At 36.5% G+C, this 25856-nt stretch overlaps 3 protein-coding genes across 5 annotated transcripts; all 3 read right to left on the reverse strand.

Annotated features, from left to right (window-relative positions):
- Positions 1–4190: 4190 nt before the first annotated feature.
- LOC140830197 (uncharacterized) lies at positions 4191–6713 on the reverse strand. Its single transcript, XM_073193482.1, has 5 exons — positions 6537–6713; positions 6219–6287; positions 5603–5872; positions 5115–5491; positions 4191–4530 (listed from the first exon to the last, which is right to left on the reverse strand). Exons 1-5 carry the CDS (start codon positions 6711–6713, stop codon positions 4191–4193), a joined length of 1233 nt encoding a protein of 410 aa, XP_073049583.1.
- A 6893-nt stretch (positions 6714–13606) lies between these two features.
- Positions 13607–16382, reverse strand: LOC140830956 (elongation factor 1-alpha-like). Of its 2 annotated transcripts, none has more exons than XM_073194552.1 (3): positions 16239–16382; positions 15074–15556; positions 13607–14729 (listed from the first exon to the last, which is right to left on the reverse strand). In XM_073194552.1, exons 2-3 carry the CDS (start codon positions 15533–15535, stop codon positions 13842–13844), a joined length of 1350 nt encoding a protein of 449 aa, XP_073050653.1. In that variant the 5' UTR covers positions 15536–15556; positions 16239–16382; the 3' UTR covers positions 13607–13841. The 2 variants fall into 2 exon arrangements, with proteins under 2 accessions (XP_073050653.1, XP_073050654.1); XM_073194553.1 differs by having other exon boundaries at positions 15074–15562; positions 16239–16298.
- Positions 16383–21579: 5197 nt separating this feature from the next.
- Positions 21580–25176, reverse strand: LOC140830957 (general transcription factor IIH subunit 2-like). Of its 2 annotated transcripts, XM_073194554.1 has the most exons (5): positions 24933–25176; positions 24219–24504; positions 23049–23510; positions 22490–22862; positions 21580–22045 (listed from the first exon to the last, which is right to left on the reverse strand). In XM_073194554.1, the coding sequence occupies exons 2-5, from the start codon at positions 24501–24503 to the stop codon at positions 21897–21899; spliced, it is 1269 nt and encodes a 422-aa protein (XP_073050655.1). In that variant the 5' UTR covers position 24504; positions 24933–25176; the 3' UTR covers positions 21580–21896. The 2 variants fall into 2 exon arrangements, with proteins under 2 accessions (XP_073050655.1, XP_073050656.1); XM_073194555.1 differs by lacking the exon at positions 24933–25176 and having other exon boundaries at positions 24219–24507.
- Positions 25177–25856: the final 680 nt, after the last annotated feature.

The following is a 25856-nucleotide window of genomic DNA, read 5'->3' on the forward strand; positions in this document are numbered from 1 at the left end:
GCGTGATGTCGTGCGGTCGCGCGCAACTCTGCTCGGTGCTGTATCGTTGTGCGCACGACTTTCTGTCGATCTTCTTGCATTTCATCGCGCGCAGTTGCGCGTGATGTCGCGCTGCTTGCGCGCGAGGTTTTTTCGAAGGCTTCATGGCACTATGTTTTCTTGACTCTACTTGGTTTCGTGTGCACTCTTTTCTCTATTCTTGAAATGAAAACAAAAACAAAACCAAAAATGCATAATTCCGTTAGAAACTAACAAAATTCAATATGGATTCTTATATAAAATAAGTGCAAATCTTGCACTTATCAAACCCCTCAAACTTGAACTTTTGCTAGTCCCGAGAAAAATAAAATAAAAGCAAATAATCAAAGAAAAATTAATGCTAACGAATATAGTCATGGATATTCAAAAGGTGATACTGACCTCTAGGAGGAATCTAATTTCATGTAATTCATGATTTTCCAAGGAGTCACGTGTGTGTGTGTGTGTGATATGTCAATGTTCATTTACCCCATCGAATGCTCAAATAAATTTACAACACCCACTAGCCTTATAAACTCAAGAGATCTTCAGTTCAGTTTGACTCACATTTCATTAAAATACAAATTCACATTCACAGATCACCTAGGACTTTATCGGTGATTAATTGGTTCAATAAATATTCAAAACAAGTATACCAAAAAATGAAATCACATAATGAAATGCTTGCATGCAAATGATTAAAGTCTATACTCGTTAACCATGTTTATCAGGTATCCATAAGCTTGACTTGAATAACTTTTCTCCACTAGTATATTGGATAAATGTGACAAGGTTAATAGGTCTTATAGGCTTGTAATGTTAGGCTACGGCTCATGGCTACAATAAAGGTATGGAGATCAAAATTTGAGAGAAATATTTGAGCTTTATTAGTTTCACTCCTTTACATTCTCTTTTCATTCATCAGCCACTTATTGTTTTCTTCTTATTCATATCCTTTATCTCCCATATATTTTATTTTTCACCACTTTTGATTCACACATTTTTTTTCTTTTTTCGACTCTTTTTAGCACATTTAACTTTTTCTTTTCTTTTCTAGGAGTATTTGAATCATTACAACACCCATGAACTTATTTCTCTCAAAATTAGTTAGGACAATAAGTGTATAAGCTTCATTAGGTATTCATTGTGGGATGTAAAATAGATACAAGTGGGGACTAATTGTATGTCATTGACATACACCACTTGATTTTTAGTAGGCTCAAAATGGGACACTAGGGATATTTCATGTTGATTTGGTAGGTTCGAAGGCTCAAAACAGCTCCAAAGATCGCCTAAATCATTCCTATGTCACATATTATCCATATTTCGCCTCGAAAAGTGCTCAAACAAGTTCTAGATTACCGTCAATCCATTGGTCATCTCATACAAACTAATCACATGCATTTGTTCAATAAACAATGTTATATGATATAGGTACAAAAAGAAATTTTGAGCATCTCAATCAACTCGAAAAAAGGGCTACAATTGACAGTAAACAAAGAACAGAGGCCCAAAGATATTGCAAAAAATTACCTAGATCATTTCTATGTTTGCAAAAGTGTCCATCAATGTCATGCAAGAATTACTACGAATCAGATCTTCATCGTCTATTTAGCATCATATGCATGCAACTCGTCTCTAAGCATCAATAGTATCAATAAATATGACAGTGCAAAATAATTGTGACTCTCAAGTTATCATGAACACATATACACTTCTGGATCATAATTTCATTTTCATCATCGGCCAAACATTTCAATTATCCATGACTCATCCTAACAATTCTAATAAGCAGTAAATAAATAAAAAAAATAAAATAAATAAAAACTCGACTAGACTCCTACTAAATACAAAACTGTGCAAAAAAATAAATGAATTAACAACTCAAACAATCAATACTCAAAGCAATTAGCAATTTGACCCCCACCCCCCCCCCCTCCCCCCCCTCAACTTGCAGTATGGATTGTCCTCAATGTGTAATTTAAAAGATAAACGTGACAACACATTTCTCTAGCACGAGTGTCAGAACTTGCCGCTCACATTTTCGTCCACAACATCTTCATCACCCTCGTCCATGGGCTGCGGCGGTAGATCTGGTGGTGGGTACTGTGGAGGCCAGGCTGGTGGTGGTGGAAAGAGAGCATCTTCGGGTCTCATGGGTGGAAAACATTGGGCAAGCACCGATGTGAAGTCCATCATATAAGACATGAAAGTATTAGTAGTGTGTCGGTGTTCGGCCAACTCTTGGCGATGAGCCCGCATATCATGTTCCTTTCGGAACACCTGTCTCGCAAACTGACTCGAGGGATTGATGGTGGTGGCGGATCTTGGCGATCTCTGACCCTCTGGTTGTAAGCTGCCCGAGCATCTCGTCGCTCTAACTCTCGTCCTCCGCATAAGCGGTCTGGAGTATATACCGTGATTGGGCCCTTGGCTTTCAAAACTTGTTCATCCGCACCCCATTGCACACCGGCATGAAGACATAAAGCAGTTATAGTATGTGGACAGGGGAGGCTGACGGTCATGAGTCCCGCACCAGCTCGCATAATAGAAATTGATTATCTTCCCGAGATCCATTGTCTTCTCGGTCATTATGGCGTGAATCAATGGCACTTTGTCTTTTGTAATTTCTGTTTGATGGGATGAGGGCATGATTCGTGATAGGATGAAAGATGCCCAACTGTGTGGGTCATGGCGTAATTCAGATTTCTTCAGAGTAACTGGGGAGCCTTGATTCAATCGCCACTATGCACCCTCGATGCACAATTCCCTGATAATAGCATCATAATCCACAGTTCCAGTAATAAAAGCAGTATACTCGTCGTTTTCAAAACTCTGCAGATTATAGATAGCATTAATGGTTGCCGAATCGAAATAGACCAGTTGCCCTCATACCAAAACTCTGTAGTCCTCATGTTTAACTCTTAAATTGGCATAAAATTCACGGACTACAGAAATAACAGCGTCTGGTGGTGACTGGGCTACATCTAACCACCCCATTTGCTCAACTTCTTCAATTATCGCACAATCAGGGTAGGTCAGATCTAGCCCTCGTTCTTTAATAATTGACCTAGACAGGGTGCTCTCATAAACTCATAATGCTTCCTCGTTCCAAAATTTATTAGCATCATAGGAACGAGAAGAGGAAGCCACATCCTTCGATCTCTTTCTAGGCGGCATAATTTCTCCACAATATCCACACTTATAACAATAATTATAGCACAATACCAGCACCAACAATTGTATGATTGCTAGAAGTTAACTCAAACAACGACAAACTATAATAATCGGAACCTTGAGTGTAGAAAATTAACCATAGATGACACTCGACGGCAGTAGGCGGTGGCTAGTTGACAGCGGCAGCGGCGGCAGCTTGGTGAATTTAGGTGGTGTGATGGTGTGGAGATGATGTCTTGAGGTGGTGGAGTGATTCGGGGATGGAGGTTTGTGGGTTGTTTGAATTTGGAGAGGATTTGTGGAGGAAAGTGTTGGGGGAGGCGGCTGTTTTTGAGAGGGAGGAGAAATTTGTGTGAAATTTGTGAGATAGGGTTTTTTTAAATGGGGTTGTACGCAGCGCGCGCGGTCGCACGAGAATTGGCGCGGCCGCGCGCGAGCTTCTGTTCTTCAAGGGTGATGGGGCGCGCGTGGTTGCGAGGGATGTCGCGCGGCTGCGCACGCGCTTCTGGTCTCACTCGATGATGGGGTGCGCGCGGCAGCGTGAGATGTTGCACGGTGGCGTGCGAGCTTCTGTGCCCTCCACTGGTTCTGAACGCGCTGCTGCGTGAGATGTTGTGCGGTGGCGCGCATGCGTCTGTCAATTTTTTTTTTAAACAAACTCCAATTGACGTCATGTTCAACTTTTACCTGCACAATAAAACACATGTCAATATCTAATCGTCAAATCTGAAGTTCAATAACATAAACAAAAATGTAAGGACAACATTACTACTGAAAATATAATAAAACCAAATAAAGAAAACAAAAAACAATTAAAGATACTGGTTGGGTTGCCCCCCAACAAGCGCTTGGTTTAACATCATCCGCTCGACTCAGTTCTGCCTCAAGTAGATTTGGCCAGTGAGATATTGTCCATGTTCCGCACTTCGTCTCCAAAATAGTGTTTCACTCGCTGACCATTCACCTTAAATGTTCTACCATCATTGCATATGAGTTCAATTGCTCTGTATTGTTTCACTACCTCCACTATAAACGGTCCTGACCACCTTGATTTTAACTTTCCTTGAAAATTGTCTGAGACGAGAATTATAAAGCAGCACCTGTTGTCCCGGTTCAAATTTTCTTTGCACAATGATCTTGTCATTCCACTTCTTGGTTTGCTCTTTGTAGATCTTGGCATTCTCATATGCTTCATTTCGAAATTCATCCATCTCATTTAACTGCAGTTTTCGGACATCGCCAGAAGCTTTTAAATCAAAGTTTAACTTCTTTACTGCCCAAAATGCTCGGTGCTCCAATTCTAACGGCAAGTGGCATGCTTTCCCAAATACTAGCCTATAGGGGACATGTCAATAGGCGTCTTGAATGCAGTCCGATAAGCCCATAACGCATCATCCAACTTAATGGCCCAATCCCACCGGTTGGTGTTGACAGTCTTTTCTAGTAGTTCGTTTAATTTCCCGGTTGTATATTTCAGCTTGTCCATTCGTCTGAGGATGATATGCTAGTGCCACTTTGTGCTTCACACTGTATTTAGCCAAAAGTGAGTTGAAAATCCTATTGCAAAAATGCATACCTTCGTCACTTATGATGGCTCTCGATGTTCCAAACCTTGTGAAGATGTTCTTATGCACTAATTTAGCTACAACATGAGCGTCATTAGTATTGGTGGCGATTGCTTCCACCCATTTCGAAACATAATCCACAACTAATAAAATATAAGAATTACCAAAAGAAGGGGGAAAGGGTCCCATGAAATCAATGCCCCAAATGTCAAAAACTTCCATTTCCAAAAAATTTGTCAGTGTTAATTCATGACGCCTGGAGATGTTTCCTAACCTCTGGCATCTATCACATGATTTTACTAAGGTATAGCTATCTTTAAACAAACTAGGCAAATAAAAACCAGATTGCAATACCTTAGCTGTTGTTCGTGACGCTCCAAAATGTCCACCATATGGTGAAGAATGGCATTTCTCCAGAATTGATGTGCTTCGATACCCTCCACGCATCTCCTAATCACTTGGTCAGCACAGCTCTTATACACAAATGGATCATCCCAATAAAATAACTTGATATCATGGACGAACTTCTTCTTTTGATGATAGCTCAGATCTGGAGGAAGTGTGCCGCAAGACAAAAAATTAGCAATATCAGCAAACCAAGGAAGTACAGAGCTTACCTCCAAGAGCTTCTCATCCGGAAAGGTTTCCTGTATAACTTCCTCTTCTTTCTTCTCCTCCAGCTCCAGTCTTGACAAGTGGTCAGCCAATTGATTTTCAGTTCCTTTCTTATCCTTGACCTCGAAGTCAAATTCTTGTAGTAGCAAAATCCACCTTATCTAGCATGGTTTTGCATCCTTCTTGGCGAATAGGTAGCGAATAGCTGCATGGTCAGTAAAAACAACTATCTTTGTGCTGATCAAATAGGGCCTGAATTTGTCAAAAGCAAAAACTACTGCAAGAATCTCCTTCTCAGTCGTAGTGTAATTTTGTTGTGCGGCATCCATTGTACGGCTTGCGTAGTAAATTGCCCTGAACATCTTTTCCCATCTTTGGCCTAAGACCACGCCCACTGCATAATCACTAGCATCACACATTAGCTCAAAGGGCTCTTTCCAGTCTGGTACTATCATAATTGGTGCAGTCACTAATGCCTTCTTGATTTTCTCAAACGCCTGCAAACAATCATCATCAAATATAAAGGCAGAATCTTTTTCTAGTAAATTACATAGGGGTTTAGTGATCTTAGAGAAATCCTTAATAAATCTACGATAAAACCCCGCATGTCCTAGAAAGCACCTTATTCCCTTGATGTTCCTTGGTGGAGGAAGTTTTTCAATTGCAACGACTTTAGCTCGGTCCTGCCTCTAATCCCTTGGAAGACACTTTATGTCCAAGAACAATACCCTCTTGGACCATAAAGTGACATTTCTCTCAATTAAGTACTAAGTTCTTATCCTGACATCTCTGCAAAACAAGGGATAGGTTATGCAAACAATGATCAAACGAATAACCAAATACCGAAAAGTCATCCATGAAGACTTTCATTATTTCCTCCACCATATCTGCAAATATGGCCATCATACACCTCTGGAAAGTGGCAGGTGCATTGCATAGCCCAAACGGCATTCTCCTAAAAGCAAACGTGCCATGGGGACATGTGAACGTAGTCTTCTCCTGATCTTCTGGCGCTATAGCAATTTGGTTATAACCTGAATAGCCATCTAAAAATCAATAATGACAATAACCAGCAAGTCTATCAAGCATTTGATCAATAAAAGACAGTGGAAAATGATCTTTACATGTGGCATTGTTTAACTTTCTGTAATCAATACATACTCGCCAGCCAATTACAGTACGAGTAGATATGAGTTCATCATTTTCATTTCTAACCACAGTTATTCCACCCTTTTTAGGCACAAGTTGAACAGGAGACACCCAACTACTATCATAAATGGCATAAATTACACCAGTATTTAACAATTTTAGCACCTCACTTTTTACAACTTCCTTCATCGCTGGATTCAATCTCCTCTGATGATCCACATACAGGGTATACGATTCTTCCATTAAAATTTTATGCATGCATATAGTAGGGCTAATTCCCCTAATATCAAAAATCGACCATCCTAACGCATTTTTATATTTCCTCAACACCCTCAACAGTTTCTCTTTTTCAGCTCATGTAAGAGAGGAGATCATTACCGGATATGTCGACTTCTCACCTAAAAATGCATAGCACAGGTGGCTTGGCAGTTCCTTCAAGTCAGGAGAAGATGGTTTTACCTCAATTTTCTCATTCAACTCTTCAAGCGGTGCATTTTTTCTCCTTTATTTTTGCATTGCTTCAAAAGCCACCAGTTGCTCTTTCATTTCCCAATTATATTCATCAACAGTTCCTGCATCACCCATCAAACAGCTCTCCAAAGGATCCCTATTTCCTGCACATTCAAGAGACATACATGATTCTATAATATCAATGCTTTTTTACAAGTGCTTACCTCATTTGATCCCTTCATGGGGTGATAGATATTAAAAATGACTGCTTCTCCGCCAACTCTCAGGGTGAGTTCACCCTTGTGCACATCTATCAATGCCCTTCCAGTTTCCAGAAACGGTCTCCCAAAGATTAATGGAGCATCATGATCCTCTTCCATATCTAAAATCACAAAGTCAGCAGGAAAAATAAATTTATCCACTTTTATCAGTACATCTTCAACGATCCCACGTGGATACGTGAGACTTCTGTCTGCAAGCTATAAGGTGATAGTGGTTGGTTTGACTTCTCCAAGCTCCAGTTCCCTATAGATAGAAAATGACATCAAATTAATACTTTGCTCCCAAATCACATAAAGCTTTACTACATTTAGAACCACCAATAAAGCAAGGAATAGTAAAACTCCCTGGATCTTTTAATTTCTGTGGTAGCTTCTTTTGCAGTATGGCGCTACATTCTTCAGTCAGTTTCACAATCTCAAAATCCTGCATCTTCCTCTTCTTAGATATCACATCTTTAATAAATTTTGCATAATTCGGCATTTGCTCCAAAGCATAAGCAAATGGTATGTTGATGTGTATCTTCTTAAAGATCTCCAAAAATTTTGCAAACTGATCATCCAAATTCTTCTTTTTGAACCTCTGCGGATATGGAAGAGTTGGCTTAAATACTGGAGGTTGTTCAACTTCAACTTCAGCTTTGGATCCCTCAGTTTCCTCTTCTTCAACTGTCTTCTCCTTGTCCATTCTCTCCTTGGAACTTTGCACCTCTAACTCTTTTCCACTCCTCAAATTTTATGTCGCCTTGCACTGCTCTTTTAAGTTAACCTCCATGTTACTAGGAAATTGACCCCTGTTCTGATATCTCAAAGCGTTGGCCAACTGTCCAATTTGCGTTTCCAGAGATTTCATTGTGGCACCCATATTTCCCATGTGAGTCTCCATATTGTCAAGACGAGACTCAGTCCTTGCCATTATTTTTCCAGATTCAGCAACAAACGTTCCCACTAAATCTTCAAATGAAGGCTTTCCTTCCCCCTTTGATGTATTGAACCCCGGTGGAGGATTCAACACATTTTTATTATTCGCATAAGAAAATTTTTCAAGATTTCTCAATTCTTGATGATAAGTATTAGGGGGAGGGTTACCTCGATATCCTCCAAATCCACCAAAATTTCGGTTGTTGATATACTGAGCTTCTTCAGGTAGAGATGGTTCTTCAACAACAGTCGATGGATCCTCAGTTTCTGAAGTGCTCACCTTATTCATCGCTGCTATTTGTGTGGTCAATGCAGATATATGTGCAGTGAGTGATGTAATAGGGTCCACAACATACACTCCTGTCGTCCTCTTTACTCTGGATCTCTCAGACAGCCACTGGTAACTGTTTATAGTCATCTGCTCAAGCAAGTCATAAGCTTGCTCAAGAGATTTGGCAAAGATCGTGCCACTAGCTGTTGCATCCACTGTTCCTCTTGTTTGCCCATTCAGACCGTTGAAGAATAATTCGATTTGCACCCAGTCTTCAATACCATGGTTCGGGCACTTTCTCAACAGCTCCTTGTATCTTTCCCATGCCTCGTACAATTGCTCAAAATCAGTCTGGCTGAAAGTGTTAATCTCAATTTTCAACTGTGCAGACTTAGCAGGGGGAATGTATTTTGCCAAAAATTTCATCGCCAGCTCCTGCCATGTCGTGATACTTCCCAAGGGAAGCGATTGGAGCCATCCTCTTGCTTGATCCCTAAAAGAAAACAAAAACAAACGTAATCTAATAATATCATTAGGAACATTATTAATTTTTACCATGTCCGTGATCTCCAGGAATGTCCTCAAATGAACGTGAGCATCAGAGGTGGCAGTTCCAGAAAACTGATTTTGCTGAACCATATTGATCAGAGCAGGCTTCAGTTCGAAATTATTTGCATTGATGGTCCCTCGGGCAATGCCTGATTGTTGATCACTCATCGGAAGTGATCTCTGATAGGTATAGCCTCTGGCGGGATGTGTCTGTCATTCTCTCTGTGTTCAACCATTACTTGTATCTCTTCTCTTCGTGCTTTTCTTAATCTTCTCGCAGTTTTTTCGATCTCCGGATAAAAAATAAGCACGTCAGGGGTTTGTGATCTTAGCATGCACTGTCAAACAGAAAAAATGAAAAACTCAATCAATATAAAAAAAATAAAAAGCTCTAAATTAAAATATAGACTAATTGGTAACAATAGTGATATAAATTCAAATTTTGACACTCCCCGAAAACGGCGCCAAAAACTTGTTGGGTGTTTTCTTGATTGCTCGCAAGCGCACGATGTCAAGTTATAATAAAATATAAGTAGAGTATCGTTCCCACGAGGAATGTAAACTAAAAATCTATCAATGCTTGTAATTAAAATAGTCTCAACTTTATCCAGAAAAATCAAAGGAGATTTGGTTTGCTTAATCAAATTAAATGAAAACAAATAATTAATCTAATCACCGAGTTTAAAAATAACAATTAGAGAAATTATCTAGAGAAATGATTTCACCAAATTTCCACGATAATTATTCCCAATTAAATTTATATTCATGAATTCCAGTTGTTTAATATCCAAGAACACTAAATTATATTATTCCTCTTCCCCAAGTGACGAATACATTGTATCAATCAAACTTCGATTCAATTATTCTTAATAAAATCTAAGTTTAATTGATAAATGCAAACGATGTTCTTACCTAAGCCTCGCTAAAGTTATACGGCTTCCGGACGATATAAACATTCAACGATGTGTTTCTAATTATCTATAATCCTAGTCCCTCTCCCGAGTTATAGAATTAATCAAACAACACACAAATTATTGCAAGTAAATTGCAGTGAGATAAATACAGAGAGACACAATTAAATATAAGAATGGAATTCAATCATATAAAATAACCACGTCAAATTATTGTATCCACAAAGCTACATCATTCTCTAGACTGCATAATTAGTTCATCACGAAATCCAAGCGAAAACAAGACATGTTCCACATTTTAGACATCGCAACACAGTAAAATAGAAGCGGAAGAAGAGATGACAAATCAGAAGTGGCATCTCCGTCCCCAGATTCGTTGCTCTTTGTCTTCGTGATCTCTCTTCGTGCTTCTTTCTGTTTTTTGTGTGTGCTCTGCGGCTCTCGTGTGTCAATTTCTCTCACGGCGGCTGACCTCCCTTGACCCAGGATTCACGTCAATTTATATTTTTTTCTGGGCGCCGTGCGTGCGGTTGCACGAGAAATGGCGCGGCCGCGCATACCATTTTGCCGTATGGCTTGTTGCTGCCCGCGCGGTTGCGCGTGATGTCGTGCGGTCACGCGCAAGTCTCTTCTCGGTGCTGTGTCGTTGCATGCGCGGTCGCGCGTGAATTGGCGCGGTCGCGCGCGCCTTTCTATCGATCTTCTTGCATATCATCGCGCGCAGTTGCGCGTGATGTCGCACAGCTGCGCGCGAGGTTCTGTCTGAAGGCTTCATGGCACTATGTTTTCTTGACTCTACTTGGTTTCGTGTGCACTCTTTTCTCCATTCTTGAAATGACAACAAAAACAAAACCAAAAACGCATAATTTCGTTCGAAACTAAAATAATTCAATATGGATTCTTATATAAAATAAGTGCAAATCTTGCACTTATCACTGGCCTTTCAGGATTGTAAAAGTTTGTTCGTGATGCAGAATGAATAACAAATGAATATGAAATTTGTTCGTCATAGACTTCATTGAAAAATCGGGGAATATCAAGTAAATGTTGCTCCGGTGCAATAGGAACGTTCTTTGTCATTGTTGTTCCAGACATTAACACACGCGTCCATGTCTCTTCATTTGCATTGTCAACATGATCATCATCTTCTCTGTTAATTGATGTAGTATACAAATCATCATCGATATTCATGATATGGTGCGAATTGTCCCCAAATAAATCATCTTGCTCAGCCATGTGTTCTGTAATTAGGGCGGGAATATTTGCAGCCCCTGCAAAACTATCAAAACGTCTGACATTTGTGGTATTTTCTTCATCAGCCCATGAATTTAAATCCAATTGGCATGTTCTACTATAACCTCATGCGACATCAACTCCTGATAGAACCGTGATATGATGATCCCAACCCCGTGAATTAAAATCTCATTCTCGTGTTCTGTTCATCCCCCATGCATAATCTTCTTCAGTGTGAGCCGTGTTATAGTGATCCCAAGGACCAGTGTCGATCCCAGAGTATTTCTGAGCTGACTGTTCATCGACGTGATACATAGAAGGTCCCGCTTCATTTAAACATATTGTTCCCAAACCTTGTGTTATTACCGGCATGACTGCATCAAAATCGTAATCACTTACGTTCTGTAACACTAGCGATGAATCAACATACAAGTACATGCAATCCAGTGTCGGAAACTCAAACATAAATTGTAGACTATCATCATCTGTGATATATACATGCTCTTCAATGTAACGAGACAACGAGCTATAACAATATTTTGTTGACAATTTGATGCAGAATTTTGATTGGTCGATCTCCAGCTTGCGATACACATAATTCACCAGTTGGAAAAATGTAGTAGACCTAGGGATTTTAAAGGGCCTGGTCGTGGTGATACTATATCCAACTCTATCATCTTCAATAATGACATAGTCACTTACGTAAAGTAAGGCTCTCACAGTATCCATTTCTGCACCGAAAAATATGACATAATGTATACAATCATAACAAAAAAAATAAAAATAAAAAAATTAGCCAACTACGTAAAGTAAGGCCCTCACAGTATCATGTCACGACAATAAGTCGTGACTTACATTTAAATAATTTTTTTATTCAGAAAAAATTATCAATTCATTTCACGCCTAGATTTTAAATTTTAATAAAAAAAAATTATTTCAATCCATGTCACACCTAAATAGGCGTTACATGATTTTAAATTTTAATTAAAAAAATTTATTTCAATTCATGTCATAAATACTATGTTGGCGTGACATGACTTAAAAAAATTTTACTAAAAAAATAAGTAAGTAGGAATGACTTATTTTTTAAAAAAATTTAAAAAACAAATAAGATGATTTAAAATAAAAATCACGCCAATTAGTAAGCGTGATACATTAATTTTACAATTATTTTTTCCTTACTTTATTCTACTAAAGTATTATAATTAATATACTAAACAGTGAAAAAGGCCTTAATATTAACTAATTCTCATATTTAAATAATAAAATTACATTTAAAATACGAACTTCGAATTTTTTTTTTCAAATATCAACAATTTCAATTTATTATTACTTTCTTGTTAGTATTTCTATTAGTAATTTTATATTATGATTAATATTCATATTTTAAAATTTAACAAAATTATATTTAATAGTATAATGCAACCGAACAAATTATAATTACATTAATATAATATAAATAATATAATTAAATTATAAGAAATTAGTGAAATTACTTTTTCAAATGTTGTTGTATGGAATTTATAATTGAATCAGCGAACGATGTTTAATTTATGCAATAAATTACAAAAATTATCAGAAATATTATACAAAAAAATTCAATATAGAAAGAAAAAATATGGATTCGACTAAGACTAGGCGCAATTCTCTCAAATTTTGATACTCAGCATAATTCTCCAAAATCAAATTCTGAATTACTATAGTCGGCGCAATTCTCTCGAATTTTGATATTCGACAGAATTCTCTTAAATCAAATTATGAATTATGATACTCAGACGCTCGACACAATTATGATACTCAGACGCTCGACACAATTTATAAGGGGAGGAGAGTTACATATTGTACGAAATATAACTAACAAGAAAAACCGCGGTAGAAGAATGGCGAATATTTGCGAAGGAAGAAGGGAATAATGTTGAATCAATAGAAGAAAGGAATAATGTCGAATATCTCTGCAGAAATTATGCTCAATACTCGGTGCAATTTATAGTAGGAGGATTGGTCAAGGATTCTGAACGGATTCATTGAATCTGTGACAGTTTATCACGGATTTAGAGGATTGAATATGTGATTGCTTATTTTATTTTATTTTTAATTTTTTTAAAAAAAATTCTGAATCCGATACAATAAAAAACGGATTATACTACTTTCATAAACATTTTCAATTTGCAACATTTTTATAATGATTTTATTAATTTATAACATTTTAAAAAAAAACCGTCAAAATTATATCATAAATGCTAGTAAGCTCATAATTCCAAATGCTAAGCATAGATTCGAGCTTGGGCGGCGTGGTACATTTATCAAAATTTCAAAATGTTATTTCTTAGACCAATGTTCAGGAAACACATTTGTCATTTCGCCTGAATGGGTTGGGGGGGGGGGGCCGCCCGGGGGTGAGAACCGTCCTCAAAACGCTTAACCAGACATCATATGAATATCCTGACATATAAAAAGTACTGCAAATCATACAATGACCAACGGATTATAAACCATAAATAGCTGGGCATCCATGCCCGAATCCACATCAATTATGCAATCTAGTTTGAAAAATCAACTTGCTCGATAATCTTCTCGAAAGGGTGCAAGAAGATGAAATAAGTGCACGCAAACAACTACAAATCCTTAAAATTTGTCTGAATAAATCAAAACTGAGACTAATGCATTCAACCAAGGACAATAAAAGAGAATTAATTCCAACGTTTTACTTGGCTCCTTTCTTGGCAGCAGCCTTGGTGACCTTGGCACCGGTGGGATCTTTCTTCTCGACGCTCTTGATAACACCAACAGCAACGGTCTGACGCATGTCACGCACAGCAAAACGACCAAGGGGTGGGTACTCGGAGAAGGTCTCGACAACCATAGGCTTGGTGGGAATCATCTTTACGAGTCCAGCATCACCGTTCTTCAAGAATTTGGGCTCCTTCTCTAGCTCCTTGCCAGATCTCCTGTCGATCTTGGTCACAAGTTCGGCAAACTTGACAGCAATGTGGGAGGTGTGACAGTCGAGCACTGGGGCATATCCGTTACCAATCTGGCCAGGGTGGTTCATGATAATGACCTGGGAGATGAAGTTGGCAGCTTCCTTGGCGGGATCATCCTTGGAGTTGGAAGCTACAAAGCCACGCTTGAGATCCTTGACTGCAACATTCTTGACGTTGAACCCAACATTGTCACCTGGAAGAGCCTCAGGCATGGATTCATGGTGCATCTCAACCGACTTAACTTCAGTGGTCAGACCAGTGGGACCAAATGTGACAACCATTCCAGGCTTGATGACACCTGTCTCAACTCGACCAACTGGGACAGTACCAATACCACCGATCTTGTAAACATCCTGAAGTGGGAGACGAAGTGGCTTGTCTGATGGCCTCTTGGGCTCTTGGATCATGTCGAGGGCTTCCAGGAGGGTTGGGCCCTTGTACCACTCGAGATTTGTGGATCGCTCAATCATGTTGTCTCCCTCGAAACCAGAAATTGGAACAAATGGGATTTTTTCAGGATTGTATCCAACCTTTTTAAGGTAGGAAGAAACTTCCTTCACAATTTCGTCATACCTAGCCTTGGAATACTTGGGTGTGGTGGCATCCATCTGCAAATATATATATATAACATCATTATGTTAGATCTTCCAGGATTCAAACAAAATTGATACTTAACCACAAAACTTAGGTTGCATTTGGATTGAGTCACCCATTCAAATTCATTTTCATTGCTAAATAACATCAATAAAGGAACCTCAAATCAATCTCCTACTTATTTACACTCTATATGAAATCCATGGTGATTATTTCAATTATAGCGTCACTAATTGGAAATGGATTTGAATTTCTTACGTTAAGTTGTTAAACAATGTAAATGAATTTGAAATTAATGGATTTCAAATCCTCAATCCAAATGCACCATTAGTGAAATAAGATAATGACCATTTCTCACCTTGTTGCAGCAACATATCATCTGCTTCACACCAAGAGTAAAAGCAAGCAATGCATGCTCACGGGTCTGACCATCCTTGGAAATACCAGCTTCAAAACCACCAGTGGTGGAATCAATGATGAGGACAGCACAGTCCGCCTGAGAGGTGCCAGTAATCATGTTCTTGATAAAGTCACGGTGTCCAGGAGCATCAATCACAGTGCAGTAGTACTTCGTGGTCTCAAACTTCCACAAAGCAATATCGATGGTGATACCACGTTCACGTTCAGCTTTAAGCTTGTCCAGCACCCAGGCATACTTGAATGACCTCTTGTTCATCTCAGCTGCCTCCTTCTCAAACCTTTCAATGACTCGCTTGTCAATACCTCCAAGCTTGTAGATCAAGTGACCTGTGGTTGTAGACTTCCCAGAGTCGACATGGCCAATGACCACAATGCTAATGTGAATCTTTTCCTTACCCATGTGATGATCTTAATAATCAAACTGCAACTAGAAACAAGCTTTTTAAGACTCACTGTAAATGTACAATATAACAGCGTTGTTCTTACATTAATCATTACAATCAAATATCAGCAATATGAAAACATCTTAAAACACAAATGATAACAAGTTTTACAGTTAGAAACTAGTCTAGCAACCAGACTACAAATAGCAGCATCCAGCAATCATCATAAAAAGAAATTCTACAATTAAAAGTACAAAGAAGAAGACAATTTTACAATCACGAAACAAATATTAACTTTTGAATCCATCAACAACTTAAGGTAAAATTTAAAGCGAAAACCTTTCAGGTCTCAAAGGGAGGTTCAATACAAAGATAATCTTTAAACAATAAACAGATATGAACTCCCTTTCATAGATTAAACCAAACAATCACTGGCAGAACAATTAAATTTAAGATTCATAATCTAACACATGAAATCAAACAACCGTTTTGATTTGTCTAAGATTGAAACCAAAAAGCCTCCAAAGTAAGATTCGCGTTAAAAAAATTGAGATCCGTAAAAATTATAGTCATTAAGTACCTTCAACACATACAGATGATCAATACAACCAAATATCCAGCTATAACTCATCAAAAAAATAAGAAATCCCAATAACAAGATAGATCTAGCATCGGTCGGTGCAGATATAGACAATATAAAGCATAGAAGGATAGAATTACCTCTGGAAAAAGCTGAAGATTCCTAGCTCGCCGAAGGCTGCAAGGAGAGAGTTATGAGTGTATGAAGAGGTGAAATGGAGAGGAGTTGGGAGCTTATAAGTGCAGCTTGTGAACTCCATTAGGGTTTTGTCGTGGACCGTTCGATCAAATAGATAATCGACGGTTATTAACTGGGGAGATTTCTTGAAAACAGCATTTCCGTTTAATATTTATGAGAGACATCAAGAGGTCAAAATTATAAAAATAATTTCAGATTATATTTATTGACAAATAAAAATAAATATTTAAATATAACATACCCATCTCTTGAGTTTTAAAAAAAAAATGCAGGTTAAACATAAAATAAATACAAATTTATTGAAATGTATGTAATAATAAAAAAATGAAAAGAACCATGAAAATAGTCTGGTTAATAATTTAGCACTTTTATTGTATGAATATTTTTAGTGTGAAAGAAACTGTTCAAAACAGTTTAAATGAAGAATATGATTAACCAGAAAATTTAGATTTATTGAATAAATAGACTATTTTTAAGATAGAATCTAAAATTATTAACAAATTAGGAACTTTTGAAAAAATTGGTTTCAAACAACTGGTTAAAACTACAGAATCATCGGTACCTCTTCATAATGAAGAAATGGTTATTAGATTATTAAATAATAAAGATATTTTATATTATAGGAAAAATTATGGATTTATTCATATAAGTATAATTCAAATTGCTTTTAGACCTTTAACTTTAGGAGGTTTATCAGAAAGCTTCATAGCAGCCTTAAGAGATGGTAGAAATTTAAATTGGAAATAATCTCTTATGGGAATAATTCAATCTAGTCTGGCATATGGTCCAGTATATTTTGATGTTCATCCTAATTTATCTTTATCTATGTCTGATATAAATATATTAGATTATTTAACATTAAATGTTAAAACGCATGGTTATAATTATACTCCTTGAACATAAGTAATATGTATCTGCTATCTTATTTATTATAAACCATTATTTACACTAAATCCTATGTGAAAGAATAGATAAAAAAAATTAAATGAAACTATTATTATAAAAGCTAATTTTAATAGATCTAATATTACAACCTATAGATCTATAAAATGAGAAGAAATTGAATTTCCAGAAAATTGGATAATTGAACAAGCTGTTCCTAGAAATCCTATAATAAATAGAGATTTACAACAAGTTATACAAAATAATGAAGGATCTGTTCAAATACAGTTCAATAATGAACAAAGAAGATTATTCCCATATTCTGGTTATGCTAAATCAAGATCTAGTCATTCTTTTATTTCACCTCTAGTTTATATGGTTCATATACCACAAACTTCTAGAGTATCTGCTTCTCAGATAAGAGAAGATTTAGAATCCTCTGTACAACATACAGTAGAAGATTTAATTATAAATCAAAATATTATTGTTCATAAAAGTAACTTTTCAAAAAGTTAGAGAAACTGATACAGTTTCAGATGAAATTTTAGTATTTAATGAATAGAAAATCAAAAATAGATTTTATTAAAGGTTCTATAGCTAGAGCCAAGATAAATGCAGCATTTTATTTATCCAAATGGGAATCTGTTAGGTGCATAATTGTCCCTGCTTGGTAGAGCGATCGAACCGTGGTGCTTGAGCTGCTGTGCGGTTTAAAGATTTGAGTTGCACCATTAACTCATTAGGAAGTGTACCGTATATTCTAAACAGGTTCTTAATCGAATCAGTAACCTAAAATAAGGATAAAGATCGCTTGAGCTCGAGACTAACATCTGTGATGTTACTGCCATCTTTCATTGGCAAGGGCATGGAAATACCCATTTATACGGATGAGTGATCATACGATGATGCACTGAACAACTTTCTCTCGGACTATCCAAGTGTTTCTCACTTATCGAATGGAATAGTCCGCAGTTATGGTTGTACACCATTAGTCTTATCCAGGATAATGTAGGGGATATACGTACTAGCATGCACTTTGATCTGTTTACTGACTCCATCGAGGGTCATCAGGTGGCGAAATTGGGTGTAGTTTCAAAATACGTAGGAGCAAATGCATTGTAGTCGAGAGTACCATTTTCCTATGAGTGAGAAGATATCCTAAGTGATCTGATGAGTTAATAGTGCAAGGAGTCTCTGACCAGAGCAAGAAATGTATTTTAGGGAAATGTGTTTTCCTTGTTGCACATACCATACCGTTATTAGTACTCAAAAGATAAATCGCATTGTTATCAAATTCATATGCAACTCTCGATATACCAATGGTTGCATATTCGATCGGGATATATACATTGAAGGGACCATACTATACGCTAACCATGACTAAAGGTTTTTGCTGGCACTGTCAGTTATACCTAGGGGATCATGGGACGATGCTACTAGACGCTCTTACCATGATCTGATTGCTGCAATCAGATATGAGTTCTGACATTCTCGATCAAGGAGTTGATGTAAAGAATGAGGTTAACTAAAGTAAACCCGAATAAGAATAAATGTTATTCTGAATCACATGGAGATGTGAACCCAAGGCTAGCTATATCCCTGAACTATTGAGGGTCACACAAATATCGGCTTTTGTGTTCCCGTTGAGATAGTAAAATTTCAAAGAGTTGGAATTTAACGACTATAGTTTGATAGAGATCAAAGTGGATGCTTATAAAGAAGTTTATGAGCTGATTTCATAATATGGAAGAAATTGAAATTAACATGACTACTAAACAAGGAAGGAGAGTGGAAATGCCTATTTTGTTAAAGAGTTCACTAAAACTGACAACTGTCTAATATGGTGAGTGAAAAGTTTAATCTTCGATTTTAATTATATGAACAAGACTTGTATCCTTGATAGATTGGCGCTCTCGGATCGTCGATCGGGGTTATAATGAGTTCGAAATAATTTTTTTAGTGAATTTGATATTTACTAATTAAATTTTGGTGATAGTAGTGGTGACATGTACATAGGGGCGTAGCTATAGTATGGGCTGGGCTGGGCTCAAGCCCAGCAAAGATTATCAAATTTTTTATATATATAGATATATTGTAGTCCAATTATTTCCTTAAGCCCATCTATTACAAAAATAAAATGAAAAGAAAAAAAGAGAGAGTAAAAAAACGATAGAAAAAAAGCTTCTCTCTCACAGCTTCAGGAACGCCTGGAAATTGGAATACCATCTCAATAGAGCCTCAATTGGATCATTACAAGCTTGATGTATTTGAGGATATGATGTTTAAAGATATTGATTCTCTTCCTAAATTCTGTTGACCACTATTGGAAGAAAGAAGTCGAGGATTTATTTCATTATTGATAGACTGATTCGTTTGATCTTGACTCTTCCAGTTTCCACTGCTACAACTAAGCGAGCATTTTCAGGGATGAAACTTTTCAAGACACCACTTCGCAACAAAATGGAGCTGGAATATTTAAACAATGCAATGATTTTGTATATTGATTATTGAGAGAGAGACTGCTCATAACATTGATATAGATTACATGATTGATATATTTGATCTTTTTGAAAAATCGAAGGTTGCGACTAAAGTAGTGTTTATTTAAGTTACCTTCTTTCGAGTAAGTTTTTTTTTTAATTATGCGTACTTGGAAAATGTTTTATTGATTTCTAGATTTTTTTTTTATTTTCTAGCCCACCATATTTTGAAATTCTGGCTACGCCCCTGCACAAATTCTCATAAATGTTTTAGAAGAGCTAGAATTAAATTAACCAATGAGTTAGTTTATAAATTAAATAATGGTTATTTAATTTAATATACATACATATATATATATATATATTTATTTATATGGTGATAGAAAATATATGTATATGATATTATTATATCATATATTATTAAAAGTTAATAAATACTACCTATTAATTATATGAGAGTTTTAATATAATGATATATGTATATTCCTTGTGGGAGATAGACTCCTAATTAGATTAGGAGTCTCACTCTATGTATACACTATGAGGGGTGCTAATACAATAACCACAATTCTGCACACAAAATTTGCACACAAAGCTTGCAAAATTCTCCCCTTCACTTCCATAAAGTCTCAACGCACAAATCATTTGCGATTTCTAGTGCAATCCAAACGTAGAGGATAGCTTCTGATCATAGACCTAATTACATGATCGAGTTTGAAGAGCCGTTCATAGGGATATACAAGAAGAGCTATATCATCTTAAAATCCGGAATAGCTTAGAGTCCAGCGTAATATACGCGAATGTGTAGTTCTTAAAACAACATATGAATGTTTTTTAACACACGATGCACAAAAACAAAAAATTTAAATTTCCGTTATGTCTTAGGTGCGAGAACACGATATCCCAACAATTATATGGTCCACCAAACAAGTAACAAGTTTTTTAAAAATTATAAATAAAATTTCAACCAGTTGAAATTCAAAATTTTAAGTTAATACCAAATCAAATCGAGAAGGTAAGTCAAGTATACAATAAAAATATGATTATAAAATGCTTATTTTTTGAGTAGTTGCTTTCAAGTGTGGAAATAATTAATTAGTTACAATATCGGTAAACAAGGAATTGTTTCAAGAAACATTTTTAAATCGAAGTGTACATGGCATAAAAATTCTCTAACAAAATAAAGACTAAACTAGGCGAAGATGGCTGGGTATGCTTTAGCAAATTCAATCATTACTAAAAAAAATGTACCACCGTTGCTCATTGACAGTATATCGTGTGATCACCTCTTTAAAAAAAGTCCAAGGTTTACTTTATTTTGTAATGTATGCCAAATGACAGTATATCGAGTGATTTACACCCAATGAAATGTAGAACGACACACTAACATGGGCGTGGATGAGCACTAGAGGTGTAAATAAATGGGTGGACTCGGAAAATATTTTATTTCTATTTGAAATTTTTGAATTTGAATTGAACTCGAACGTGTTCAAACATTTTTTCTAGTCAAATTCGAACTCATATTATTTTTTAAAAAATTCACAAACAGCTCGTAATTTTAATATTTTATTAATATAATTATAAATTAAATATGTATATTTCGACTTTTATTTTCGAGTATCTTGCCAACTTATCTGAACATTTTGAGCAAACTTTAGCCTTAATTCTAACAGAATTGGAACAAAAAATATAAAAAGTTTAAGTTCCGAATTGAAATCAGACTCGGATATAACTAATTCGAGTTGAATTGAAACCATAAAATCTTCTTAATATTCGACTCAATTCGATTTGGAATGATAAATGAGAATTTTATTCAAATTTTCAAGTATAACAAACCTTCACAAAAATGTATCCAAATTTCATCCACCAAATACTCTTGGAACTTCTTTGATTTTTTGGATGCCCATGAACAAGCCTTGGGTGAAATTCAACACTGTGGTTGGAGATGTTCTCATTCATAAATCATTGGACAAAGTATGAAATTTATATAATCAAATGCTCACATTGAAATGAACCAAAATTTCAAAATTTGCAGTCTCAAGAACTGATAGAAACACTCGATACTGCTGCCCCTCCACTAACTTGCATTATAAAATACGTCCAAACACAATATAATCTTCCTGCGTACGAATGAATCCTGCAATCCTCTGATGCTTCCTCATGTGATTTTTCAGTTTCCTGAAGAATGAAGAGAAGAACCATGCGAGACAATAACTGCTTCCACTGTTTCCAGTTCTATCATCCTTGCATAGCATCCATGGACTTGGAATGCCGGAAGCCCTCACAACCCGGACAATTGTGCAGGCTCTCGTGAATATAAATATCACATTCGAAGCAAAAATGTTGTTTACATTTTGGACAAGAAACACAAGGAGCTGGCAAGTTTCCTGCTTGTACAGATTCAATGATCGAAGCATAAAGCACAGAAAGATGTAAACAACAGAGAAACTTCAAATAACCAAATTACTGTGCAACTTCAGATATACTTATTCAGAGAATAACATGGTTTCCGTTACCACGAACCAGAAATATTTCCTTTCAGAAATGTATATAATCTGTGTAAATTTGTTTGAACCCAAATGATGAGCATCTTTCAAGAAACTATTGTACAAAAGTTAAGCAATATAAAGCTCCATTAGAATCGGCTTGCTGACACTGGGGATAGGAACAGAAAAATGGTACTCAGAAAAAATGGATTGAGCTTAGATTAAAAAAGAAAAACATGACAACTCGACAAACCAGTCATCTGAAGCATTTGTGCATTATCATACTTAGACAAGCTTTAAATGTGACAAACAAGATTAAAGTGGAAAGTAGGTAAGAGTAACTACCTGGATTCAGAAGAGATTGCTGGCAACCAAAACAATTTTTCGGCAATTTGCGTGGATCATTTAACACTGAAGGTGATAAATCATTAAATGGGGTAATAGGAAAGAGGTGATGGTAAGATCTTGCCAAATGGGGTGATGAAACAAGTGTCAGTCCACATATTCGACATTCACTTGGAAGTTCACAGATGCGTGCTCTGCATCTCGGGCAAATATATCCCCCACCACTCTTAGCCTCCTTATGACAAGAACAAATTGAGATCACACCCTCTGCCGCTCTTTGTGGAAAACCCATCTTGATCAGATTTGGAATCGCAAATTCCGCTATAGCTGGGGGCGGCGGTGCATGCTCAAGGATTAACTCTTTTAAGTGAGGCTGTCATGGAAGCAATTCAGAAATCAGTGATAACATTGAAGATAAATATTACCCGTACTTTCGAGGGTGTGATTTTTCCTTACCATATCAATCATAAAGAACAACACTTTTAGGATTCTTTTTAAGAAAATCTAGCTTTTCACTGCCACTCTCGCATGTTCAAATTCATTATCAAACGAAACACACCTCATCTAGGGCAACGTAATATGATCCACCAGTTTTTTGGCAAAGACATTTGCACACATAAAGCTCCGCAGAGAGACCAATAACTGAGCACCTGATTTTAGAACTCTTGCACTTCTCGATGGCTTCATTTACATCACCAGGATCACAAGTGCTAAGAGCAGAATACAAAATAAGAACTTCACGGTGACCGTATGTTGGGATTTGATTCAAGAGGCTGTGTACAAGATCAAGACCATTTTGGAGGGACGCGTCACCAGAGCATTCCAACTTACCCATCAACACTTTGATATGGGACTCAGGACTTCCGCCAAGATCTGTAAGACTATGTGCAACTCCATCTTTTAATGTCACTAAACCAATTTGACTTAAAGGATTTTGATCGAAGAACTCCCTGATGAAAGCCTCCACTTGTCGAGCAACAACAACCATTCGACTTGGTTTATAATCCATCTCTGACGCGGCCTGCATGTCAAATTCTAATTTAATCATTGCTGTTACAGAACAGCTAAAAAAATTATACTCATGTATACAGGGGAATACTTCAAGAGATTTCTCATCTCACTAGTGCTGTCAAAACGGCTTAAAGCTTAATAATTTTTTTCTTTAAAAATATGAATAAGATACAAACAGAAAATGATCACATCGGGCTCTGCTTTCTCAGATAACTCCACTGCACGTTATTCATATTTTATACGAAGACAGAAGAAGACTTCTATAATTTTGGGCAACTGCATATGGTTTTAAAAATATACACTTCAAATACAATTGTAACCAGTGCCACCAGATGTGCAAGGCAGGTCTAACATCCGATCAAACTTACAAGATAAACATGTTGCCAAACACATTAATTTAAGTTCAATAAACAAACCAATATTTCGAAAAAATTAACACATAGGAACTACTCATGCGCATTCAAGGAATTCTTTATCTTGCATCCACAAGTCTTTTCTGTAAACAATTCCCACTCTGACTAGCCAATTAAAAATAGACTTCAACAAAACAGTTAATTTCAATTACACAATCAAAAGAGGGTGGGTGATCTTTTTCCCGAGTGCAACACACTCCACAACCTCAATTGGATGATAAAATGTGGATTTACAGCAGACTATCAACAAGAGATTACTTGTATATACCACACTTTCATGATGAAAAATTGTTTAATTTACATACCCGAGATAGATCAAGAACAATGTACAAATAACGAATCAGGCCTTTCTGAATACGGACAGATGTCGCGGTGCGAAGACGTCGACGATATTGAGCATGTTGAAGGGTTTTGTTGTCAATAGGGCGGAGAAGCCCAGATTCATCCTCTTGAAGAAACTCCCAAGATCTCTCATCTGCATATGCCCTTTCCCATGCATCAAGCCCCCTACCATCTCCTTCTTCTTCTTCATCATCGTCCTCTTCTCTGTTAAATCGTATATCTTCACCATTTGTTTCATTGTGCGACATGCTGCTTAATTTTTACAAAACAAAACGAAAGGAAATCAGTGTATATGCAGAAAGATAACAATTTCACACAAATCTGCAATTGATTGTGTCTAATATGAACAATTTCTGTTATGTTGCTCCCACACTCACATACACCATTAGAGAATTTCATTTTAGTTTTAATATGAACAGCTTACACAGATTCACCGAATAGATAGATTGTTCTTTTTTATTAGGTTGGTTGGTTAGTTTACGCACTGTTAGACTTAGATGCACTTAAAAATATATTTAAGCATATTATGAGCATCTTTAGTTCAACCATAAATTATAGGTTCACCGAGATATACCTCCAAATCCATCAACTCCGAAACAACAAGAATAATCCAATAATTTATCAACATCAATGCCATATTTCGACCAAAATCGAATTTATTCAAAGAATCTCCTCACCTCGGGGCAACTTGCTACTCGAAATATAGGGGCAGGAAATCGAACTCGGAATGTTCAAATTCAAAAATAAAACCGAGCTAGGCGGTCACCGGCGGCAGACACGACATCATTTGGTCGGAATCGCGCAGAAAGTGGCTGGACTCGTCGGAAAGTGGTCGGAACTTTGTGAAACCTTATTTCCTGTAGCTAGGCCGATGGGAAACCTTATTCAACCATCCGAGGACGATAAATTTTATTTTTTTTATGGTATATGTGTGTCGATGGGAAACTTGGACTCTGTTTGTCATTTGATGTTTTAAACGTATTTTCTCATTTTCAAAGACAAAGTTAACTTCTGATTTTCATTTTTTTTTTCACCTCTCAGCTTATTATAAATTTTTAATTAACTTTTCTTCCCTTCCAAAAATTTATTTAACGATATATATTATAGTTTAAAATTTTTAAATACCAAATACAATATTAAAAAATAAAATTTCAAACGAATTACAAACTTTTATGGTTTATATGTTCCACTACATTTTATTTTATTTTCTAAAAAATAACCAAATTATATATGTTGTTGAGCAACCGTTGTCAAAATATGATGTTTTGACATGCTATCCGTTAGTGCATTTTAAAATATTAGATTCGCGACTATCAGTTAAGATTTTGATAAATTGACAAAAACTTCAATTCCACATTTCTTTATCAGAGCCAATGTCATATGTTTGACTTTCCTGCAATATTGCATGAGTGTAATTATTGACAGATGTCTACTATATGAAAGTGATTGGCATGTGACAAGTGTTCGATCATACACTATATGTCACTTCTTATATGGATAAAAAAACACGTTAAAAATAAATTAAACGTCCGAAAACACCAAAAACATAGGAAAACTGTGGGGACCCGGACGCTAATCATCTTTTAAATCGTCATTGGGAC

Source organism: Primulina eburnea, chromosome 4 (assembly GCF_022965805.1).
Source record: "Primulina eburnea isolate SZY01 chromosome 4, ASM2296580v1, whole genome shotgun sequence".
NCBI classification, from domain to species: Eukaryota; Viridiplantae; Streptophyta; class Magnoliopsida; order Lamiales; family Gesneriaceae; genus Primulina; species Primulina eburnea.

What these genes read in the sequence shown, in the direction of transcription:
- LOC140830197 (XM_073193482.1), bottom strand. Translation starts at nt 6,713, where the DNA reads ATGAAGGAAGTTGTAAAAAGTGAGGTGCTAAAATTGTTAAATACTGGT. An exon ending in GTACTGTAATTGGCTGGCGA is followed by an intron (nt 6,288 to 6,536) that starts GTATGTATTGAT and finishes GCCACTTTCCAG; the next exon opens with AGGTGTATGATGGCCATATT. An exon ending in CGTCACGAACAACAGCTAAG is followed by an intron (nt 4,531 to 5,114) that starts GTATTGCAATCT and finishes TGTCCCCTATAG; the next exon opens with GCTAGTATTTGGGAAAGCAT.
- LOC140830956 (XM_073194552.1), bottom strand. Translation starts at nt 15,535, where the DNA reads ATGGGTAAGGAAAAGATTCACATTAGCATTGTGGTCATTGGCCATGTC. An exon ending in TGATATGTTGCTGCAACAAG is followed by an intron (nt 14,730 to 15,073) that starts GTGAGAAATGGT and finishes ATATATTTGCAG; the next exon opens with ATGGATGCCACCACACCCAA.
- LOC140830957 (XM_073194554.1), bottom strand. Translation starts at nt 24,503, where the DNA reads ATGTCGCACAATGAAACAAATGGTGAAGATATACGATTTAACAGAGAA. An exon ending in ATTACGTTGCCCTAGATGAG is followed by an intron (nt 22,863 to 23,048) that starts GTGTGTTTCGTT and finishes CTTCCATGACAG; the next exon opens with CCTCACTTAAAAGAGTTAAT. An exon ending in GCAATCTCTTCTGAATCCAG is followed by an intron (nt 22,046 to 22,489) that starts GTAGTTACTCTT and finishes CTGTACAAGCAG; the next exon opens with GAAACTTGCCAGCTCCTTGT.